The 20489-nt window shown below is 33.8% G+C and overlaps 1 protein-coding gene across 1 annotated transcript in view; it reads left to right on the top strand.

The window, feature by feature from the left end:
- The window catches only part of DPYD (dihydropyrimidine dehydrogenase), a 743206-nt gene that overhangs the window by 173045 nt on the left and 549672 nt on the right, over positions 1 to 20489 (top strand). Inside the window, exon 5 of the mRNA XM_037498291.2 lies at positions 13172 to 13333. Coding sequence (XP_037354188.1) covers positions 13172 to 13333 — 162 coding nt within the window. The remainder of the gene's footprint in view (positions 1 to 13171; positions 13334 to 20489) is intronic.

The following is a 20489-nucleotide window of genomic DNA, read 5'->3' as shown; positions in this document are numbered from 1 at the left end:
TAATAAAATTGCATTGTTTTGGTTTTATAATATATGTAGATGGACTTTTGAAAGGTTCATTTAATTAGTTTTAATCATAGTCAATACAATTCATAATGGTAACTACTTTTCTTTATTTTTACTCAAATATTGAACATGTGATTTTGAAAAACCTCTAACTCAAAACATTATTAGTCAAGCCTTTAAAAATATAAACAATGTAAAATCTAAAATTATTGTAAGTATGACTGAGAAAATATTTTATTATATATCTTGAACCAATTTTATATGTAACAATACCGCATTGTTCCGTGTATATAGGAACATATTTTTTAAACATTAGCCTTTGTAAATATTTTTTAAAATTTATTTTTAAAATGCAATAATAATAATATGAAATATAAATACGTGTACGTGAACTGTACTGTATTTGTGCTCCTTCTTCTGGAACATTGGAAACTGGTGGCCAGACCTAGTCTGGCATTGTTACGCCAAACTCCACAAGGATAGTGATGCTGTGGATGGGTTAATGGGCACTGCCCCATCAACTGCCTGCCGCTGGTCTCTTCCCCTACTATGTGCATCTTAACCTATAATGCAGGGCATTGTCTGTGCATGAGGTAGGGGTTCACACAGATTCTGAAGCTGTGTGTGGGCCAAAAGGCATTCTCAGTTGCTGCTCCCATGTGGCCTGGGATGTCCCTATGACTTCCTTCCTTACTTGCTGTTCTGGATAAGAAGCAGGAGTGTACAGGGTCACCAGCCTCCTACAGCCATGTGCTGCCTGGAGAGCACTGTCCTGGATTTCACTGTTCACCTTTGTTTGCTGGGGCCATACTTGGTTCTGAAGGGGTGCTCAGAGGGTCACCAATAGCCTTGCAGGCAGGCCTGTTCTTTCCTGAGACCGGCTGTTCACTTTCCTTTACAGAGTCCTCCCTCAGCCTTTACTCAGTTCTCGAAGGGAGTGGGGGGCATGGGTTACTAGCCTCCAACAGCCTTGCAGCCAGGCCCACACTTTCCTGGGACAAGCTCCTGATATTTTTTTGTTTGAATAGAAGAAAATAGCAGTGTGTAATTGTAGTCTAGTTCTGATTGCATAAATAATGAAATTCTATTTTTATTAAATAATTTTATCAAAAATAATCATTAACTAACACTAAGTTTATTGTTTTAATTTTGTTGGAATAAGATTAGTTGGGGGATTATTTAAGTTTTTTTTTTTTCACTTTCAGCTATTGTTTATCTTCATGTTTCTTAGTAACACACTAAAATGAAAAGATTTTACCTCTGTATATTTCTTACGAAATGTTTCATACTTTTTATTATTTCTCTAGATAAAGTGAATTTTAAAATTTTCCAAAAGAGAGTCACATATTTATTTTAATTAGATTGTGAAAACTGTGAAGCACTTTATGTATGCTTAATTTTATAGAAATGTTTATTTTTCATACTAAAACAAAAGGTTATCAATTTGGTTTCTACTGTTAAATTATGCTATCTCTTTATTGGTAAGGAGTATAGTTTAAACTTATTCTCTGAAATCAAGAAGATTAAAAAAACAAAAGCTCTCAGAAGGATTTTTCTGTTTGAAAATATATATTAACAAATAGAGTGATAAAAAAGGGTTGATGAAAAGAAAGAGCATTATAGCATTATGCTTCCAGTTGGAAAATGACTAAAATACTATTGACTGAATAAAATGACTGAATGCATTATTCTTTTTGGAAAGAAATGTTATTTGAACAATAATATTAAGTATGGGAAGGATGGATTTTGTCATAAATGAAAATTTTATTCTATTCAATAGAACAATCTAGAGACAGTACTCATTCTTTATGCATATTTGTGCTTTCCAAAATGCCTCTCATTTAGTAGCTAGCCAATACATACTTGATGATTAGTGATTTGAAGATGTGCACATATTACACTTAATTGTCTTAACTAACTCACAGGGCATATTATAGATTCTCATCTGTTAAGTAGAAAAATATGGGTAGGATTTTGAAAATAAAAGAAGAAAGTGACATTTTTACATTTCTCTAAGCTGTAAAAACAATTATGTCTCTGTTTTACATGCTTCCATGACTTCTATTTTTTATGAGTTAGTAGATTGGTGATAGTTTTTTGTTCCATACTTTTTGTTTCTTTCTTGCTGTCTTTCTAATTCTACCTCCTGACAGGTTCCTAAGCATTTTTCTTTAGTAAAACATTTAAAACTTAGACTCCTAGAATTAATATTTTAAGAAAACTTTTTTCAGGAAATAAAAGTTTATGGGGGAAGGAATGAGGACTCAGATTTACTTAATCTGATCTGTGCTGCTTAATGCACTAGGCATCTTATCTCTGACATGTTTAATTAGAAATTTCTTAATGTAAATATGACTAATTAAAAAGGAAATTTGAGCTGCATTTTTTCAAGAGAAACTGAGAAACTAAGAGATATTACATCTTCCCCCATTTATATGGTCTAAGCAGGATTCAAATCCAGGAGTATGGCTTCAAAGCCTGTGTCGGTATGTTTGTGTCTGTGTGTGTTGTATTGTGTTCCTGTGTGCACACATGTGTGTATGTTGTCTCATTTATTGTCTCGTGGTCAGATAATTTCATTTTCTACAAATGATTATGTATTTCTTCACACATTAAGTTTAAATTGGATTAAATGAACAGGTCTGAAAATCTAGTGATATTATATACAGCTTCTAAAGCTCAGTATGTCTAAATATAAGGAGTGGATATTTTGCAATTAGACTACCCAAACCTATTCTGAATGTGAGTACTATGAGGGCAGGAATTTTGTATGCTTTGTTCATATTTCCTCAGTCTCCTGTGCCAAATGTGTGAAGACTCATCTGTTGGATTGGAGAGATGCTGACAGCCTGATAGTGTTCCTTATGCCTGTATTTTCTGCCTGTGCTACTAGAGACATTTCTATTCAATGAATGTACATTAGGACACTCACCATTAGATAGCTCAGTCCAGAAATGTAAGTCATGTTAATTTGCGCTTCTCACACATGCAAACTTACTGAAGTTTGGTCCAAGTATTTTGTAAATGCAACAGATTGGAGTTTATCTTGAAAAGATGCTTCCATCTGTGAAAACTGTCATTGGAAGAAAGAAGAACACTTTAAAATAAATCCACCAGCTGTATTGATAATGTAGTGATATGAAGGCCTGAATTTGATAGGACTATTTGTTAAATTAGTTATACCATATGACAGGATAGCTCACTTGTGAGTTTTTCATGTTTCTGGATAATGACTTTCAAAAATAACTAAATTGTAGAAGAATGACACTAATGCAGATTCAAGCTATAATTTTAAAGTAAAAAAGCAAAGAATAAAAAATTTATCACAAATTTAACTTACATAAATGTCACATGTTGTTCCTTAGAATATTCTTTGAAAATCCCAATGAGTAATAAAAATTCAATACCTCGAAAATATGAGTAAAGAAATAGTCTAGAGAATATTCAATGTTTAAGGTTTTTTTGTTGATATAAAAACAACAAACGTCTCAAAATCATTTTGTTTTCAGGTTTTTGAAGGAGTAACACTCCTCATGCTTTGCATATAACATAAATCTGCACACAAGATCAGATAATTTATTTTTTATTCTTCCTAATGTAGCCCTGTACATTTTTCTTCACACGATAAATGATGAAAATACTGTGACTGATTGAATAACATGAAGAAGCCAGTTGAAGTGGTTGTGTATTTTCTAGAAGGAGACTGCTGGGGTATCTTTAAAGTACACTTCTAAATTTAAATTTTATAGCCTTTACTTTTGGAAAGGTTGAAGAGCTCACAGGATAGGATTCCAACCTCTTATTTAGAAGAAGGTCTCAAGAAATCTTCCCACTTGCTATGAGAGAAAAAATTGATATTGATCTCGATGTTCTCTATGGGAAGAGTTAAAGGGGTGTCCATTTCTAATAGGTTTCTGAATGTCTTTGGTTTTGAGTACACAGCTTCTTGCACATGAAGTTATCTGTCACTTTTTCACAGTTGTTTGTGAGAGGTGAGTTGCAAAAGTACCTTCTCAATCATTGATTTGTATTGGCTCAGTACATTTTCAAAACCATGTTGCAGTATTCTGTGATACATGGTGATGCTTTCCTTTTTAAAGACACCTTCCCCATGTTCCCTATTACTCTTCTCTTTTTCTCCTGAGAATCTCCATGCCATCTATATAATGATATTCCTATTAAGTCCTGTGGAACTTACTCTTCCATTAAAAACTTTCAGTTACCTACTAAATCCTTAGGTTGTCAGTGAAGATTCTCCATAATTTGGTCGAAGTGCATTTTTCACCTGTATCTTCTAATCGAAATGAACTATTATAGCCAAATTGCCAAATCATTATGCCAAAACTTATTTGAAACTCTTTTGAATATATTTACTCATATCAATCCAGAATGTCTTACGTGTCTTGCTCACATCTCAGTCCTGTCACCTATAGTCATTTTGACTGCCACTACAGATGATTCTGAAAGCCTGTCTAGTAGCTGTCTAGAGTAATGTCTTACTCTGATGCCAAGCATACTTATGTTAGGGAGCATATATTCCCTTAAAAAAGTTCTATAATCTTTGTTATTTAAGAAATATCCAGTAATTATTATTTTTATATTCTTCTACATTTTATTTTGTTGCTAAGAGTTACAGCTTGTGAGAATGTTGAATTTCTAGATGGTTTTAGTCTGTGATATGCTATGAAATATCAGGCCCTTAATGTGACAGCTATAGCAAATCATGTGCCATTAGTGTAATTTTTTAATATTTTATTTATTGCATTTTTTCCCAGGTGATCTTTGACTCTTTTTGTGTTGTTATTTTATGTGCAACCTGAAACTCAGTTGGGGACTCATGAAACAATTGATATTTTTTTTGGAATGATCCTTAGGTTCTCAAATATCCTTAGAAATGACCTGCAGTTACATTTCCCCCCACAATAGTGTTTTCATATAAAAGGATACTTCTAATTGTCCAATAGAATTTTTTTAGTCAGTGAGTCAGTCAACTTGTTGATTAATCATGTCAAATGTTCCCAAATTGGTTCCTGAGGTGTCAGGTTAAAGGAGGAAAGGCTACAGAGAATGAGATTTTCTCCAGGTGATTGACTACTTAGTTGTAGGTTTTGATTGAGGGGAACTAAGGATGTTTAAGTATATGTCAATTACTTTTAAGATAGTGATTAGATACCATGACCGTTATTAAAGTAAAATCTTTAAAACCAGAACATAGATCTGTACATATTTACTATTATGTGAAAATATTTAAAATATAAGTACAGACTATCATATATATATATATATATATATATATATATATATATATATATATATATACTATTTTATTTTCTAGGTTAAAGAATCACTGGTTGCCCTTGCTATTTTCATATTAGGTTTAGACTGAAAATTTAAACTTTTAATTAATATTAAATAGCAGAGACAACCAAACATATATTTGTATATAGTAGAGGCGCAAATTATTTCTGTCCAGGGCCTCCCCAGTGGTGCAGCGGTTGAGCATTGGGCTGCCAAGCTGCCCCCAGCCTCTGCAGCGCCGGTTCCATCCCCAGCTGCTGGCGAGGGTCCCACATGATGCGACAGACCTCTCTTGCCATGCCCGCTGCTCCCCTCAGCAGTGTACTTCTTCAGTCTGCCTGTTCTGTTACCCACTCTGGCTCTGGTGAATTCTCTCACCCTCCCGCACTTCTGACTGTACCCAGTGCTTGTATAAATAAATAAACAAATCTTTAAAAAAAAATTTCTGTCCAGTAGAAAATACAACTCTGAAATTCATGTTTTATTATCCTACAGGTCATTGCCCAGATGTATCTAATTTAGCAATCATATTCAAATATTCCTTTATTATATTGCCTATATAATTCCCCATCTCACAAAAGTTCCCTAAAAATTAAATTATATCGAGATATAATTCCTATATCATACAATTTGCCACTATAAAGATATACAGTTCTATTATGTTTAGTATATTTGCACATTTGCAAGCAATACCATAATCAAATTGAAGGTAATTTTATCTTTGCTGAATGAAACCCTATACCATTTGCAGTCATTTTTCATTTCTTCTCAGAACCCCAGCTATAGGCAACCACCAGATCTGCTTCTGCCTCTTAGATTTGCTTATTTTGAACATTTCCTATAAATGGAATCATAACTTGTAGTGATTTTGAGAAAGACTTTTTTCACTTAGTATAATGTTTTCAATATTCAACCAAATTGCAGCATCTATCATTACTTCATTACTTTCCATTGCTAAATATTTTCCAGTTATCTGGATATACCACATTTTATTTAGCTTTTCATAGGCTATTGGATTTTTAGGTTGTTTCTACATTTTATCTGTTATGAATAATACTGCTATGAACATTGGTGTACAAAGGTTTTCATGCACATGTAGTCAGTATTTGTGGGTGTACAATAAAGAGTAGAATTGTGAAGTCATATGGTTACTCTATTTTTAACCTTATAAGGAACTGCCAAGCTATTTTTTCAAAGCAGTTGTACATTTCCATTTCCATCAATAGTATTATGAGGGTTTCCAATTTCCAAAGATCCTTGCCAACAGTTTTCATTATGTCTTTTTGACTGCATGTTGCCCTCTAAGTCAGTGAGAAGTGGTATCTCATTTTCATTTTGACTAGCTTTTCTCTGATGACTAATGACATTGATCATCATCTCTTGTGCTTATTGGCCATTTGTATATTTTTGAATATGGTTTATACTAATCACTTTACCAAATTTAAATTGGTTTTTATTTTGATTTAGTGAGTCTTTTGCTTGCAAAATGTTACACTAAAACCTCCAGTACTGAGACAAAAAGAAATACATCCGTGTATTGTTCCTGATCTTCGGGAGAAAGCATGCAGTTTTCAGCGTAACATAACATATTAACTGTGCGTTTTCATACAGTCGCTTTAATCAATGTGAATAGGTTGCTTTCTTTTTGTTATTGGTTGTGAGTTTCTATGAAGATAAACATTTGATTTTGTCATGCTTTTTCTGTGTCTTTAGACAATTGTGTGACTTTATTCTATTGAATAGTGCATTATATTAATTGACTTTTTAGTTGATAAACCAACTTTGCATTCTTGCATAAATCCCTCTTATAACAATCTTGGAAATATTTGTGGATTGATATAAAATATTTAATCATTTTGTTGACTTCCCTGTTTAAGCCTTGTCAGCCTCAAATACCCTTTGAGTCAGCTTTCCTGTCTTCATGATTCTTTTCTTATTAATGAAACAAATGAAATCTTTGACACATGCTCCTTTTGTATATGTAATTCAGTCCTTTGTTAACTTTTGTAATTATACTTTGACTTGTTAGTGCTTTTTTTATTGTCCCCTATTAACAATACTAACAAAGTAATAGGACCAAATTTGGGGGAAAAAACAGTTCTTAAGCTTTTGAGTTAAGAGAAGAAAACTTTTACCTATAATAATTTTTCATTGGACTGATAGAAAGAGCAAAACTAAAGAAATTAAACAAACAAGAATCATCTAATAAGATATAAAGCATAATGAATATCATGGGGTAGAGATATGTCCTGTTTACAGTGAAAAGAGCTCTGGAGGGTTTTAATCAAATAGGTACTTTGAGTGAAAAACATTACTATTACTAGATTTTATAATATCTAGAGTAATAAACAGTATATGCTTTAGTATTAGACAGATTATTCCTTATTCCTTTGAACACATGTTCAGACGTATTACATTGAATCCTGGCTCTACTTTGTGTATGCATCGTCATCCTTTGACTAGTTGTTTATCTGGTATACCTCAGTTTCCTTATTTATAATCTGAAAGTGATAATACATCGCTACTCAATCTACAGATAATATGTACTGAAAAGTCACAATGAACTAATGAGATGCAATGAATAAGACAAATTCTGTTAAGCCAGTGTGCATGTTAACACTATGCATTAAGATCTATTCTTATGTTATTTATTTCCTTTAAAAATAATTTTTATTGGGTTACTAATGGTTTACATCATTGTTTGCGTTATAATAGTGTAGGACTCCCCCCCTTCGGGTGTTGGTCTTCTCTTTTTTTTAAGATTTTATTTATACACCAGCTGGGGTGTAGGCCAGAGGTGCAGGGGGTAAGAGGATTCACCAGAGACTGAGTGAGGAGTAGGACAGGCAGACAGACCAAAGACACTGCAAAGGGGACCAACCGGCGAGACAGGAGAGGTCTGCTGTGCCATGTGGGTATCTCCCTGTCTGGCCAGGAATCAAACCAGCACTGCAGAGGCTGCAGACAGCTTCACAGCGCTGTGTTCAATCCACTGTGCCACCAGGAAAGCCCCAGGTGGTGTTCTTGTAGTACACCCACCACCAAAGAGCCCACAGCCCACCACCTCGGACACTTGTGCTCCTGTCTTCTTTGTTCTTGTTTCTAAATGTTTTGTTCATTTGTGTAATGTCAATTGTATTCTTTTGAAATAAATTCTGGTATTCTGATCACACTCTTAATTGTTTCATCTATTTTACTGGTGTTTTTTCAAATTTTCATGTAAAGTCTTTTTGCTGCTAACTCCAATTTCTTTTTTTTTAATAATACATTTTTATTTTTATATTCCCCATACAATTGCAACCCCCATTTTGACCCCAATCCCTCCCCTCCCACACCCCACCCCCCAAAAAGTGTCTCTGGTTCATAGTCTTTTGTTGATTTTGATTTTCACTTTCTTATAGTTATTCATTTTCCTGGACCCTTATTTAAGTTTTCTAGATTCCTGCTATGAGTGAGACCATCCGGTATTTTTCTTTTTCTTTCTGGCTTATTTTGCTGAGCATGATCCCTTCCAGCGCCATCCATGTTGCTGCAAATTGCATGTGTTTATCTTTTTTGAATGCTGAGTAATATTCCATGGTGTATATGTACCACATCTTGATCCAGTCATCTATTTTTGGGCATTTGGCCTGTTTCCAAAGCTTAGCTATTGTAAACAGTGCTGCTAGAAACAGGGGTGCAGGTGCTCTTTGGAATTGATGTTTCTGTGTCCTTTGGGTAAATACCTAGGAGTGGAATTGCTAGATCATATGGAAGCTCTATGTTTAGTAGGTCCAGAAATCTCCACACAGCTCTCCATAGTGGTTGGACCAGTTTGCACTCCCACCAGCAGTGCAGGAGAGTTCCTTTTTCTCCACAACCTCGTCAACATTTGTTGTTGCTAGTTTTTTTAATATGTGCCATTCTCACTGGTGTAAGATGGTATCTCATGGTAGTTTTGATTTGCATTTCCCTGATTACAAGTGATGTTGAACATTTTTTCATATGCCTGTTGGCCATTTGCATTTCCTCTTCAGAGAAGTTTCTTTTTAGCTCTTCTGCCCATTTATTGACTGGATTATTTTCTTTGTTGTTGTTGAGTCTCATCAGCTCTTTGCAGATTTTTGTGATCAGTCCTTTATCATTAGTGTTGCATGCAAATATGTTCTCCCAGTTGGTGGGGTTTCTCTTAGTTTTTGTTATAGTCTCTTTTGCTGTGCAGAAGCTCTTTAATTTGATGTAGTCCCAGCTGTTTATCTTTGCCTTCACTATCACTGCTTTGGGTGATGTGTCTGTAAAGATGTCTTTGATGTGAATATCACGTAGTGTTTCGCCTATATTTCCTTCTATGTATTTTATGGTTTCAGTTCTTATGTCTAGTTCTTTAATCCATTTTGAGTTGATTTTTGTGTATGGTGGGAGGTAGTGGTCAAGCTTCATTCTTTTGCATGTAGCGACCCAGTTTTCCCAGCACCATTTATTGAACAAACTTTCTTTGCTCCAATGCATAGTCTTTGCTCCTTTGTCAAAGATTAGTTGACCATAAATCTGTGGGTTTATTTCTGGATTTTCTATTCGATTCCATTGGTCTGTGTGTCTGTTCTTGTTCCAATACCATGCAGTTTTGATGATTATGGCTTTGTAGTAGAGTTTGAAGTCTGGGAGTGTGATGCCTCCATTCCCTTCTTTTTTTTTCAGGGCTAACTCCAATTTCTGGATCATCGGTGGGTCCGCTTCATTTTCTTTTTTCTCTGATTACTAAGCTTTTAATTCAGTCTCTTTTTCATGCCTATGAATTTTTGAGTGCTGTACAACTTATATGAGCTGATTGATGACAAAAATTAAGTAAAGATTTGACAAAATGTCAAGAATGTTTTAGTGTCAAAAATAGTGTGGAATATTATGTTGTTTATTACCATCAGTATTCCTTAGTACATAGGAATTTGTCTTTATCATTTAGATTAGTCAAGTAAGAAATGTGCTTTTATTTTTTTTTTTAAGGCTTCAAAAGTATTTGTAAGAAAACTCAAGGGAAGACTAGATGCAATAAGTTCATATTGTTAAGCACAAGTTATCATCTCTATTAACATTTTTATTTCATACTTTAAAAACTTTATCTCATTTAGAAGCCATCTGTATATTCTTAAAAGAACACAGGCCCAATTTTATTAATTACATCAATTTAATTCAGCTTGAATGAAGCATTTACTTTCTTCAAAATGCTATTCCAAACACCATGTAAATACAGACTAAAAAACTAACAATACCAAACAGCGATCATGGCCCCTTAATAATGCAATTTATCATCTAGTGGGGATGGGCTTTTATGAATGTATACAGATGGCCATTCATAATTTGTCTAGACTCTCAGTGTGTTTATTTTATATTAAGTTTTCTACATTTTGTTCCAGAAAAAATGTCAGGAAGTATGGTTCATGTACATATCATCACTCTATTAAAATCATTATCACAATCTGTCTAAAAGGAAAAGTAAATTTTTCTCAGCTAATTACTTTTGTCATTCATTTCATGCATTTAATTTTTCAAGGATTTATTAAATGATAGATATTTCACAATGGAATGAACCTTGGAGGTAATTTAATCAAGCTTCCTTGGCTTAAATATTCAGAACATTTTAAATGTGAAGTAGATGTCCAGTGTAGACATGGGAAAATCAGGCGAAATTGTTTGGAATACAAGTCTAATTAAATGTTGAGCTCTTTTATGCAATACCATCTGCAGGCTCTGCCTTAGCTTCTGCAGGTCTCCTGCAGAAGGAGGAGGGTGACCTAACTGACACTGAAAGTGCTTCCATCTGCAGGGAGAATGGAACTTCTTACTATCCAACCTGGGCCGAAAGACCCTTAAAGGAGACTCTCTTTGTTAAGAGATGTAGCTCAAAACTCTGCATTGCAAATACAAATAAAAATTGGGATGTGCTCACAACAAGCTTACACACACACACACACACATATTTGTCAGGAGAGTACACACAAACACATACACACATGCTCACACATCTATGCACTTCCGAGTATATGTATTAATATATTCCTTTGTTAATTCCAATGTAACAAGGAATCAATATTTCTTCTCTAGCCAGGGGGAGTCCTAAATTTTGCCTTTTACATAAATATGATGAAAACTGAGAGGGAGAGAGGGAGAAGCACAGGGGACTGAGGTGATGGTGCCCGGGTGCATTGGTGAGGGAAATTCTATGGGGACTACACCTGAAGAGGGGTGGGGGAGGAGCAAACATTGTTTAAAAATGAACAATGATGTAAAAAAATTAAAAAAACATATTGAATTCAAAAAAAGTAACACAAGGAACAGAGAAATGAAAAATTAGAGATGAAAACACTATGTGCTGAAATTATACAATGGAAATTTCTATCTAGATTTGATGTATCATAAAGCAGGTTAGGACTCTTTCATAAATAATCACTTAATATGTATAGGCAATGAAACTATAGGAGGTGCACAAATATACAAGATATAGCTTTTCCTTCTGAAAATATTTTTTAGGGCAATTTTGTATTTACAGAAAAATGTTACAACAGTACAGTAAGTTTCCATTACCCCTGCATGTAGTCTCCCCTATTATTAACAACTTGGTATGGCAAATCTATTTTAATGAATGAAATGTTATTTAAGCATTATCATCTCCTAGTCTGTAATGGTACCCAGTGTTTTCAGAGTTCCCTAGTTATAACTTACTGTCCCTTTTGCTAATCTGGGATCCTATCTAAATACCATATTACATTTAGTTATCATCTGTCCTTAGCTTACTTTTGACTATAACAGTTTCTCAAAGTTATCCTTATTTTTTATATACTTCACACCATTTTGGAAATATTTTAGATCCAATTCTTAGTTTCAATTGGAGAAAAAAAAGTCCCTGAAATATTCAATTAATTCATTATTTAGTAAATTTATCCACAAGTTAGGGTCCAAAACCCTTGATAAAATGAGTAGGATTCTAAGCTATTCTGTAATATCCAGGTATGTGGAAAAGATTGGTGAGATGAACTTATTAAGGTTTGGTCCACGGGTTTCTATATAATGACTTTCATCTGTATCTTTGATTAATAGTTATTATTGAAGAATGATTATTAAAAAAGAATATAATAATGTTTAGTGTCCTTGGGCAAGTTAGATAAAATGAGAGAGAGAGAGTTTTGACTGCTTTTAATTTAGTAAAATGGTAGATGACCTGAGTATATATATATTTTTAAGTTTAAAAATTTAGGGTTTAACACATTCCAGCAATGCTACCAAAGTTCCTGTTAAAAATGGAAGGAGTTTATGGTGGAATGTACTTAGATATTATGTGAAAGAACACTGAGTATAGAACATTTATATTTGAAAGCTTTATTTTTTAAATATGATTAATTGGGCCCCTCTGGTGGTGCAAGGGGTTAAGCACTGCACTGTGGGGCTATCTGCAGCCTCTGCAGCATGAGTTCAATCCCCAGCCAGCCAGGGAGCAACCCACATGGCGAGGCAGACCTCTCCTGTCTCATCAGCTGCTCCCCTCAGCAGTGTATTTCAGTCAGTCTGCCTGTTCTGTTCCCCACTCTGTCTCTGGTGAGTCCTCTCACCCCCTGCATCTCTGGCCTGTACCCAGGCTCTTGTATGCATAAATAAATAAATCTTTAAAAAATTTGATTGTTTAATTATTGACACACTGTATATTAAATGTTCATATAAATCAGGCTCTTTGCTAATTATTAGTTGATGGTAATGGTAAATAGTATTGTAACTTCTGTATCTTATCCAATATCTGCATCTTGCTCTTAAATCCAGTTACCTAGTATAACAAAATATATCCTAAATGAAACATTACAATGTTATGTAATAAACATTTCACTTTATTTTACTTTTGCAGAACTATTATGGAGCTGCTAAAATGATTTTTTCTGACAACCCACTTGGTCTGACTTGTGGAATGGTGTGTCCAACTTCTGATCTTTGTGTGGGTGGATGCAATTTACATGCCACTGAAGAAGGACCGATTAATATTGGTGGACTACAGCAGTTTGCTACTGAGGTATGCGGGATGAATTATTGTTTCCTTCATCTCCTAAATCACAAAAATCTTAAAATAATTTTAATTTTTGGTTTTTGTTGATATGCAATATTTTTAGTGTGATATACAACTAAAGTGTATTTTGTGCCATAAACAGTATTTTTACTCAACAACTTTGCGAAAAAGTGAAATTTTGTAAAACCATATTTAAGCTTAATTGTAATCCCAGAACGTTATTAAAATACTCTGACTGAATGTTACATAAATTACAGGATCTGCAAGTAAAATTTATTCTTTAACTTTACTTTGGAGTATGAAAAAGGGACCCCATTTTGAAAGGATATCTTGCTTAACTGCTTCTTTTCCCTGAAACTTTCTTTAATCTTTACAGATTGAAATAATATAGCAGTATTATTTTGTAATAGTCTTTGAGTAATAGAGGTTAGAGAATTTTCAAAAGCCCTGAAATTGAATAATATCTTTTAATGTTTGACTGGGAACCTATAGGTTAGAAACAGGTGTGCTACTGTAAAAACTTTAATGAAATAAAATGAACTCATTTTTTCACTATTTATTCCATAAATTTGGGTCATGGCTTTCTCTTTTATCAAGTCATTTTGTAAATGACTTTGATTCTCTGAGACATCTTATGCTCTCTGGGGTTTCCTGTTTGAAGTAAACTACCAGGTCCATTCCCATGTATCACATAAATGACCAACTTATATGGAGTGTACAGTGTGGTTTTGTGATCCTTGGGGTCCAGTTGGTTAGAAGGTCAAATTAAATGCCTGTCAACAGCAGATTTTTAGTTAATGTCTTCCCTATCTGGTTTTGTCAACTTAAACACAACACATTCTTTCCTTTTAGGACCCTTCCCATAATATCCCTCAAGCTTAAGTCTCACTTTGCTTTAAGTAATAAATCAGGGTTATTCCCTTCCTGCTTTCTGACAGGTTAATTCTAAGGAAGGGCTCTTGGGAATGAGAAAATAGAAACAATTTGAGGTTGTGGGTTGTTGCAATAAATTCCTGGATTTAATTTCTTTTCTTACCAAATTCGAAATTGCATTAGGCTTACATGACTGGTTTTAGGTATGATTTTTAGAACCTGTGAAAATCCTTAGTTGATGGAGAATATTCACTTGAATTCTTCTAGGGGACCCATTGCCTCTTCATTAAACCAGATGAGCTTGCAAAGATGTAGAAAATGAAGGTCACACAATATGTATATGAACTAGTATTGCATTGCAAGATAAAATGAGTTAAAATAATATTGTTACTTTGGCAGTGACCTGGATGAGAGAGGAAGAGAAAGCGAGGAAAGAGATACCATCTTTCTGAAAACTCTCACTTGGCTCTCACCACTCCTTCCCAAATCAAAATCTATTAATTTAAGATATAGCATAGATTAGTATGGCATTAAATGCATTTTGGTAGACTAGAAATATATCTTCTTAATCCATTCTAATTATAATTTGTATAACTCTGGCTTTATATAGATGTCTGTCGAAGCCTGAATAAAAATCTTCCAGTAAAACTGTGTAGAAGAGGTTTCCATTCATTTTGTTTAAGTTGGTCATGCACGGTATGCAATTTTAGAAAAGCCTATATTTCCAAATCCATGCATGGTTTACTGAAATTTGTACAACTGTCAAAGTTGTTTGTTGGTAAGTGAAACACAAACTGCAGATTAATTGACTACCAGAGAAAAGCCTATGTATAAAGTGCAAAATAAAATTCTTCTTTCAAAGTACTGCACTATTGATGAGTATTTAAGTTGAAGTGGAACATGATGCAAATAATTCTATGTTTTGATTGTTTGATAAAACAATGATTGATTTTTGACCTTTAAAGAAATACAAATCTATTTTTCAAACAAATTAAGCAAAGGTTAGGACAACAGACTAAAATAGTATGATATTTTTCAAAATTGTTTTCCCTATAATTTATTTTTAAAATATCAACTATGTAGTCTGCCATTATTGAATAAATCTTTACCTTATATTTTTCCATTTGAAAATGACCATATGATTTGGAGGCACTTTGATAGGAAAGGAAAAATCACACAAAGGATAGCCTGAAGTAGAATCAGGAGACCAGCAGCTTTTTTTTTTTTTTTGTCCTGTGTTGTCATTATTATTCAATCCTTTGCTATCCCCACATCTGCAGTGACCTTGCTTCAGACACTTTTGTATGCCTGTGGGACAAACAAGCGAGGGGGTGATTCTGACTCTCTCTAGAAGGCAGTTCCATTACATGTAACAATATTGCTTCAATAAAATAACTTGAAATAATCGTTGGTTGTGGATTTTCTTATCAATCTCATGAGGGCTTTAAAATTTCTCTGCAAAAATGTAGCTCTTGAAAATTTTATTTTGAAATATTGCTTATTTAATTGAACTTTTAAAAAAATCATATATTCATTACATTTAATACACCAGTGAGATTCTCATTGCCTCACAAATTTAACCGTTAATTGTGGAAAAGCTCTCTTCTACTGATTTGAAGAGTTATGGAAGTAGTTTAAACAGTTTAATATCAAAATGCCAAGGTTCCAAAATTTGACTTCAAATGTTAAAATGAATGAGGTTCAGAAGTTTGGCACAAAGTTGCTACTAAATCTTAAAAAAATAATTAAATATTTAAATTAGTATCTCAAAATAGTATTTTGTTTTTCACATTGAACATTCCATGAGCTTATTTTAGTACCTATTAAATATATATTTAGTTTGCCATGTACTTCTTTGCACTGTAAATTTAGTTTAATTTTATACTTTCAATTAAGAATGGAACTAGCAAGGAAATTCCAGACTAAACCAGCTGACTCACTAAGAATAGAATCATCCTTCAAACTTTTCTTTAAGAGTATCTCACAATAGTATTTTTAAATTACCTCTATTTAACATTATCCAGTCCCACCATCATATACTGTTTATATGTCATCACATTACTATTTGCATTTATTTTTGTAATTTATTGAGAGCAGACATAGTTAAATTCAATTTTATCAGTACTTATAACAAAAATACATTAATACAGTTCAAATAGCAAGGTATAATGAGACTACATTAGGGAACACTTCATAATTACTTAAATTACATCAGTATTTATGTTTTGCTTCAATCCTACAAAAAGCAGCTGCAAAGATTTTGTATGAAAGAAGGAACATACTTATTCAAGTTAGTCTGTGATTATTTTAATAAGATAAATATTTATACCATATCTTCACCTTGGACATGGAGGTCAGTAAAACCATTCAAGTTTTGTTCTCTACGAGCATATTTGGGGACAATGTAGAAATAATGCATCCTAATAAATAATGGAGTACTGTATACATTCTTTCAAATAATGTATTTGTATGATACAAATCACTATCAAATAGAAAAGTGGAATCAAAGAAAAAGTCTAAGTGCAGGCTCCAAATTAAAATAACTTAAAACAGTGCCTAAACTGAAATGTAAAATGGAATATATTTTAACTATGTGTTATGTTGAGTGATTTTTAAGTAAGGTAATCAAATGATAGATTTACTTTGAAGAGTGAAGGGGAGCATTATTAACAATTAGTCCCTTGTAACAGGCACAAAACAGGACTATCCTGGGCAAACTGGCTTATATGAATACCTAGTATAATAAGATCACAGGAGGTAAGGCTTCAGTTAATCAAACAAATATTAATTGAATATTGATTAGACCTATGGACTGTTGTAGACTGATTCTAAGCTACAGGACCTAGAAACATTAGTTTCTGAGGAAATAATAAAAACCAACATGTGAAATTTTGTAGAATACTTAAAACATGCATTTGCATGAATATTTGGACTGATAATCCAATCTTTATTAGTTTTAATCACTTGGTTTTAGAGGTGATTAAACCATATTACAAAGGAAATGACCAGATTGGGGGGTGTTGGTAAAGTTATAATAATCTGACTGTACTTACATACTATTTCATTTTAAAATATTTATTAGCATCCCTGGAGATATACAAAGTTGGTAATGTTTTTCCCATTTGGACTTAAGGAAATTAAAGATTGAAGTGATCAAAAATGCTTAGTTGTCATTAAATAAATTCATTTTGCCCTGAACACTGTTAAATACTTTAGTTAAAATTTGATGAATGTTCTTAAGTGCCCTTGAGGTAACTATTATCATGTCTATTTTATGTATGAGTAATAGGAGGGCTTATGAAATAGTTAACTTCCACAAGCTCATGTCTAGTAAGCACAGATCTTGATTATGCAAGTATTCAAGAACTTACGAGCACAGGGCTTCCCTGATGGTGCAGCGGGTTGAGCACCGCGCTGTGAAGCTGACCGCAGCCTCTACAGCACGGGTTCAATTCCCGACCGGCCAGGGAGAAACCCACATGGCACGGCAGACCTCTCCTGCCTTGCCTGCTGCTCCCCTCGGCAGTGTCTTCTGTCTGTCTGCCTGTTCTGCTCCCCACTCTGTCTCTGGTGAATTCTCTCACCCTCCTATGCCTCTGACTGTACCCCAGTTCTTGTATAAATAAATAAATCTAAAAAAAAAAAGTTACCAGTACAAACATATTAAATCGAGTTTTCTGTCTCCAACTACATAGTTATTCTTGCTATGGAAGGATTATTGTATAGTTAGCATCTCCGTTTTCTAGAGCCTGAGATGAAAACCTTTAAGTTTCTTCTATGAAAAAGTAAGGAGTGCCTCCCTGGTGGTGCAAGGGGTTAAGATGCAATGTATGAAGTTATCCACAGCCACTGTAGGTAGAATGGGTTTGATCGCCAGGGAGGTAACCCACAGGGTACAGCAGACCTCTCCTGACTCACCTGCGGATCCCCTCAGCAGTGTATTTCAGTTGATCCGCCTGTTCTGTTCCCCACTCTGTCTCTGGAGAATCCTCTCACTCCCTCACACCTCTGGCCTATACCCCAGTTTTGTATGCATAAATAAATAAATCTTAAAAAAAGATAGCATGTCTGATACTAATTCCCTATAAAAAAAAAGAGAAAAATTAAGGAATCTTCTACTATACAGTTTAAATGCAGGAACTTTGAAGGAAACCATGGAATGAGAATTCCTGAAACTTAAGCTTCTACCTAAAGTTTTACATATATTTCTACTGCCTAAATGTGATTTTGTGATACTTTGTTTATGAGTTGTCTATAAATTGTTGATCAAACCTAGCACATTTTTGATGTTTGGCAAACTGGCTATTGAGATCATTTTTATTTGGTTCTTCTACCTGATCCAAACTAAGGTAAGTTGCTATGGTAATGAGTAGTAACCTTTATGTATGTCAAATACCTTTTATAAATCATTGATGAATAGAATATGCATTGGAGAATAGTTGTTAGATGAATTATTCCTCGTATTTGCCTTATTGTGCCATCTTTAATAAGATTTCTGTATATTCCTGCTATTTAAAACAATTTTATGAATAGTGTTGATACAAAAAACTATTTTTCTGGGAGAATATATACATAAATTATATGTATATATATTATATATAATATAAATTATATATATATATAATAAAATCAGTAGTTTGTACACTGGTTGAAAAGTTGCTGTAAGGATACAAACGCTCCTTATATCTGTTATGGCTGAATTTGCTTTTCCTTTTTACCTTAATGCATTGGTTAATAGAAACGAATAGTGTCTAGTTCACTGTCTGGCATTTTTCTCCCAAAATCTCTAAAAATCTATTAAATTAAAAATTACAATAAAAATGTAGGAATGAATGGTCAGTTCATTTTCATCACAATATTATAGTTTGTTTTAAAGCTATATGTTAAAATCTAGAGCTTTGATAGATAAAAATAAGTTTCAGAGATTTAGGATAACTTTGAAATTTACCAAAATTATAAGGTTGTTAAGATTATTTACTATTTTTTTCTGAATTAATCTTTTTTAAGTCAAAATATATACACTGTTTGCACACCCTACAGATTGGAATGATGGACTTTCATTGCTTTGAATCAATTATGTTTGATGAATAGTGGTTTAAAGTAGTGTAGACAGTGATCCTATATCTTCATGAGTCACTTGTAAGAGGCATGACGCTGTGAGTTAAAATTTAAACCACTTATTTTTGCTCCAAAGTACAATGATAGATGAACTATAATAATCACATAGTAAAAATTAATAGTTGCACTAAAAAGAAAGATAAATACCTTTTAAGACTAGAAGTGGCTTAGAAATATCCCACAATAGACAGGGGACTCAGACCACTGACTGCTAGACTCTACATTAACAGTCATGGACTGCCATGGAGTTTGAGTGCTGTGGGGTAATAAATACAAAAAGCATGTACCATGGGGGATCAGTGACTTACTTGCCCCTGGTAGAGTCTTAAAAAATAAAAAAGCCAAAACCTTGGAGCAAATATTATATAGGTCTGGAACTCATATCAAGTTGTTGAAGAAGCAGTGTTTTGGGTGCTTCTGTAATATTTCTAAATATACTTGATAACTAGAACTCTAAGCTTCTAATGAGAGACTTGGTTCTGCATGCAGGATGGAAAGAGGGGTGATTCTTGATGAAGATCACCACATAGTTGGTATTGGAAGTAAGAGGATATAGGTAATGAAAGAAAAATTTTATTCAGAGTAAGTTCAATGAATTCCAAACTTTATTACAAAAGCTAGGGCTACCAATGATAAGTCTCAACACAGGGCCTCCCCGATGGCGCAGCGGTTGAGCGCTGGGTTGCGAAGCTGCCCGCAGCATCTGCAGCGCTGGTTCGATCCCTGGCTGCTCCCCAGCCACCGGAGAAGGGTCCCACATGGCGCGCAGACCTCTCCTGCCGCCCGCTGCTCCCCTCAGCAGTGTACTTCGGTCCTTCTGCCTGCTCTGCTCCCTGCTCTGGCTCTGGTGAATTCTCTCACCCTCCCATGCTTCTGACTGTACCCAGTGCTTGTATAAATAAATAAATAAATCTTAAAAAAAAAAAAAAGTCTCAACACATACATGACTTTAACTTAACAAAACACAAATAATGCCATCATCAGGACTTTAAAATAAATAGGTTTAAAATAATGTCCACACAAAGATAAAATTAAGAAGACACAACAGTGAATTTGTGAAGAAAAAAGTTAGTGGACTTAGTATATTCACTGAAGTGAATATACTAATAAAAAGCTCAATTTTAAACAGAATATATTTAGTGCACTGAAAAAAAAAAAGATATGAGAAATT

Source organism: Talpa occidentalis, unplaced genomic scaffold, assembly GCF_014898055.3.
Source record: "Talpa occidentalis isolate TD23 unplaced genomic scaffold, MPIMG_talOcc4v2.1 talOcc4.9, whole genome shotgun sequence".
NCBI classification, from domain to species: domain Eukaryota; kingdom Metazoa; phylum Chordata; class Mammalia; order Eulipotyphla; family Talpidae; genus Talpa; species Talpa occidentalis.
The sequence above is the reverse complement of the archived record's forward strand: the minus strand, read 5'-3'. Positions and strand labels throughout refer to the sequence as shown.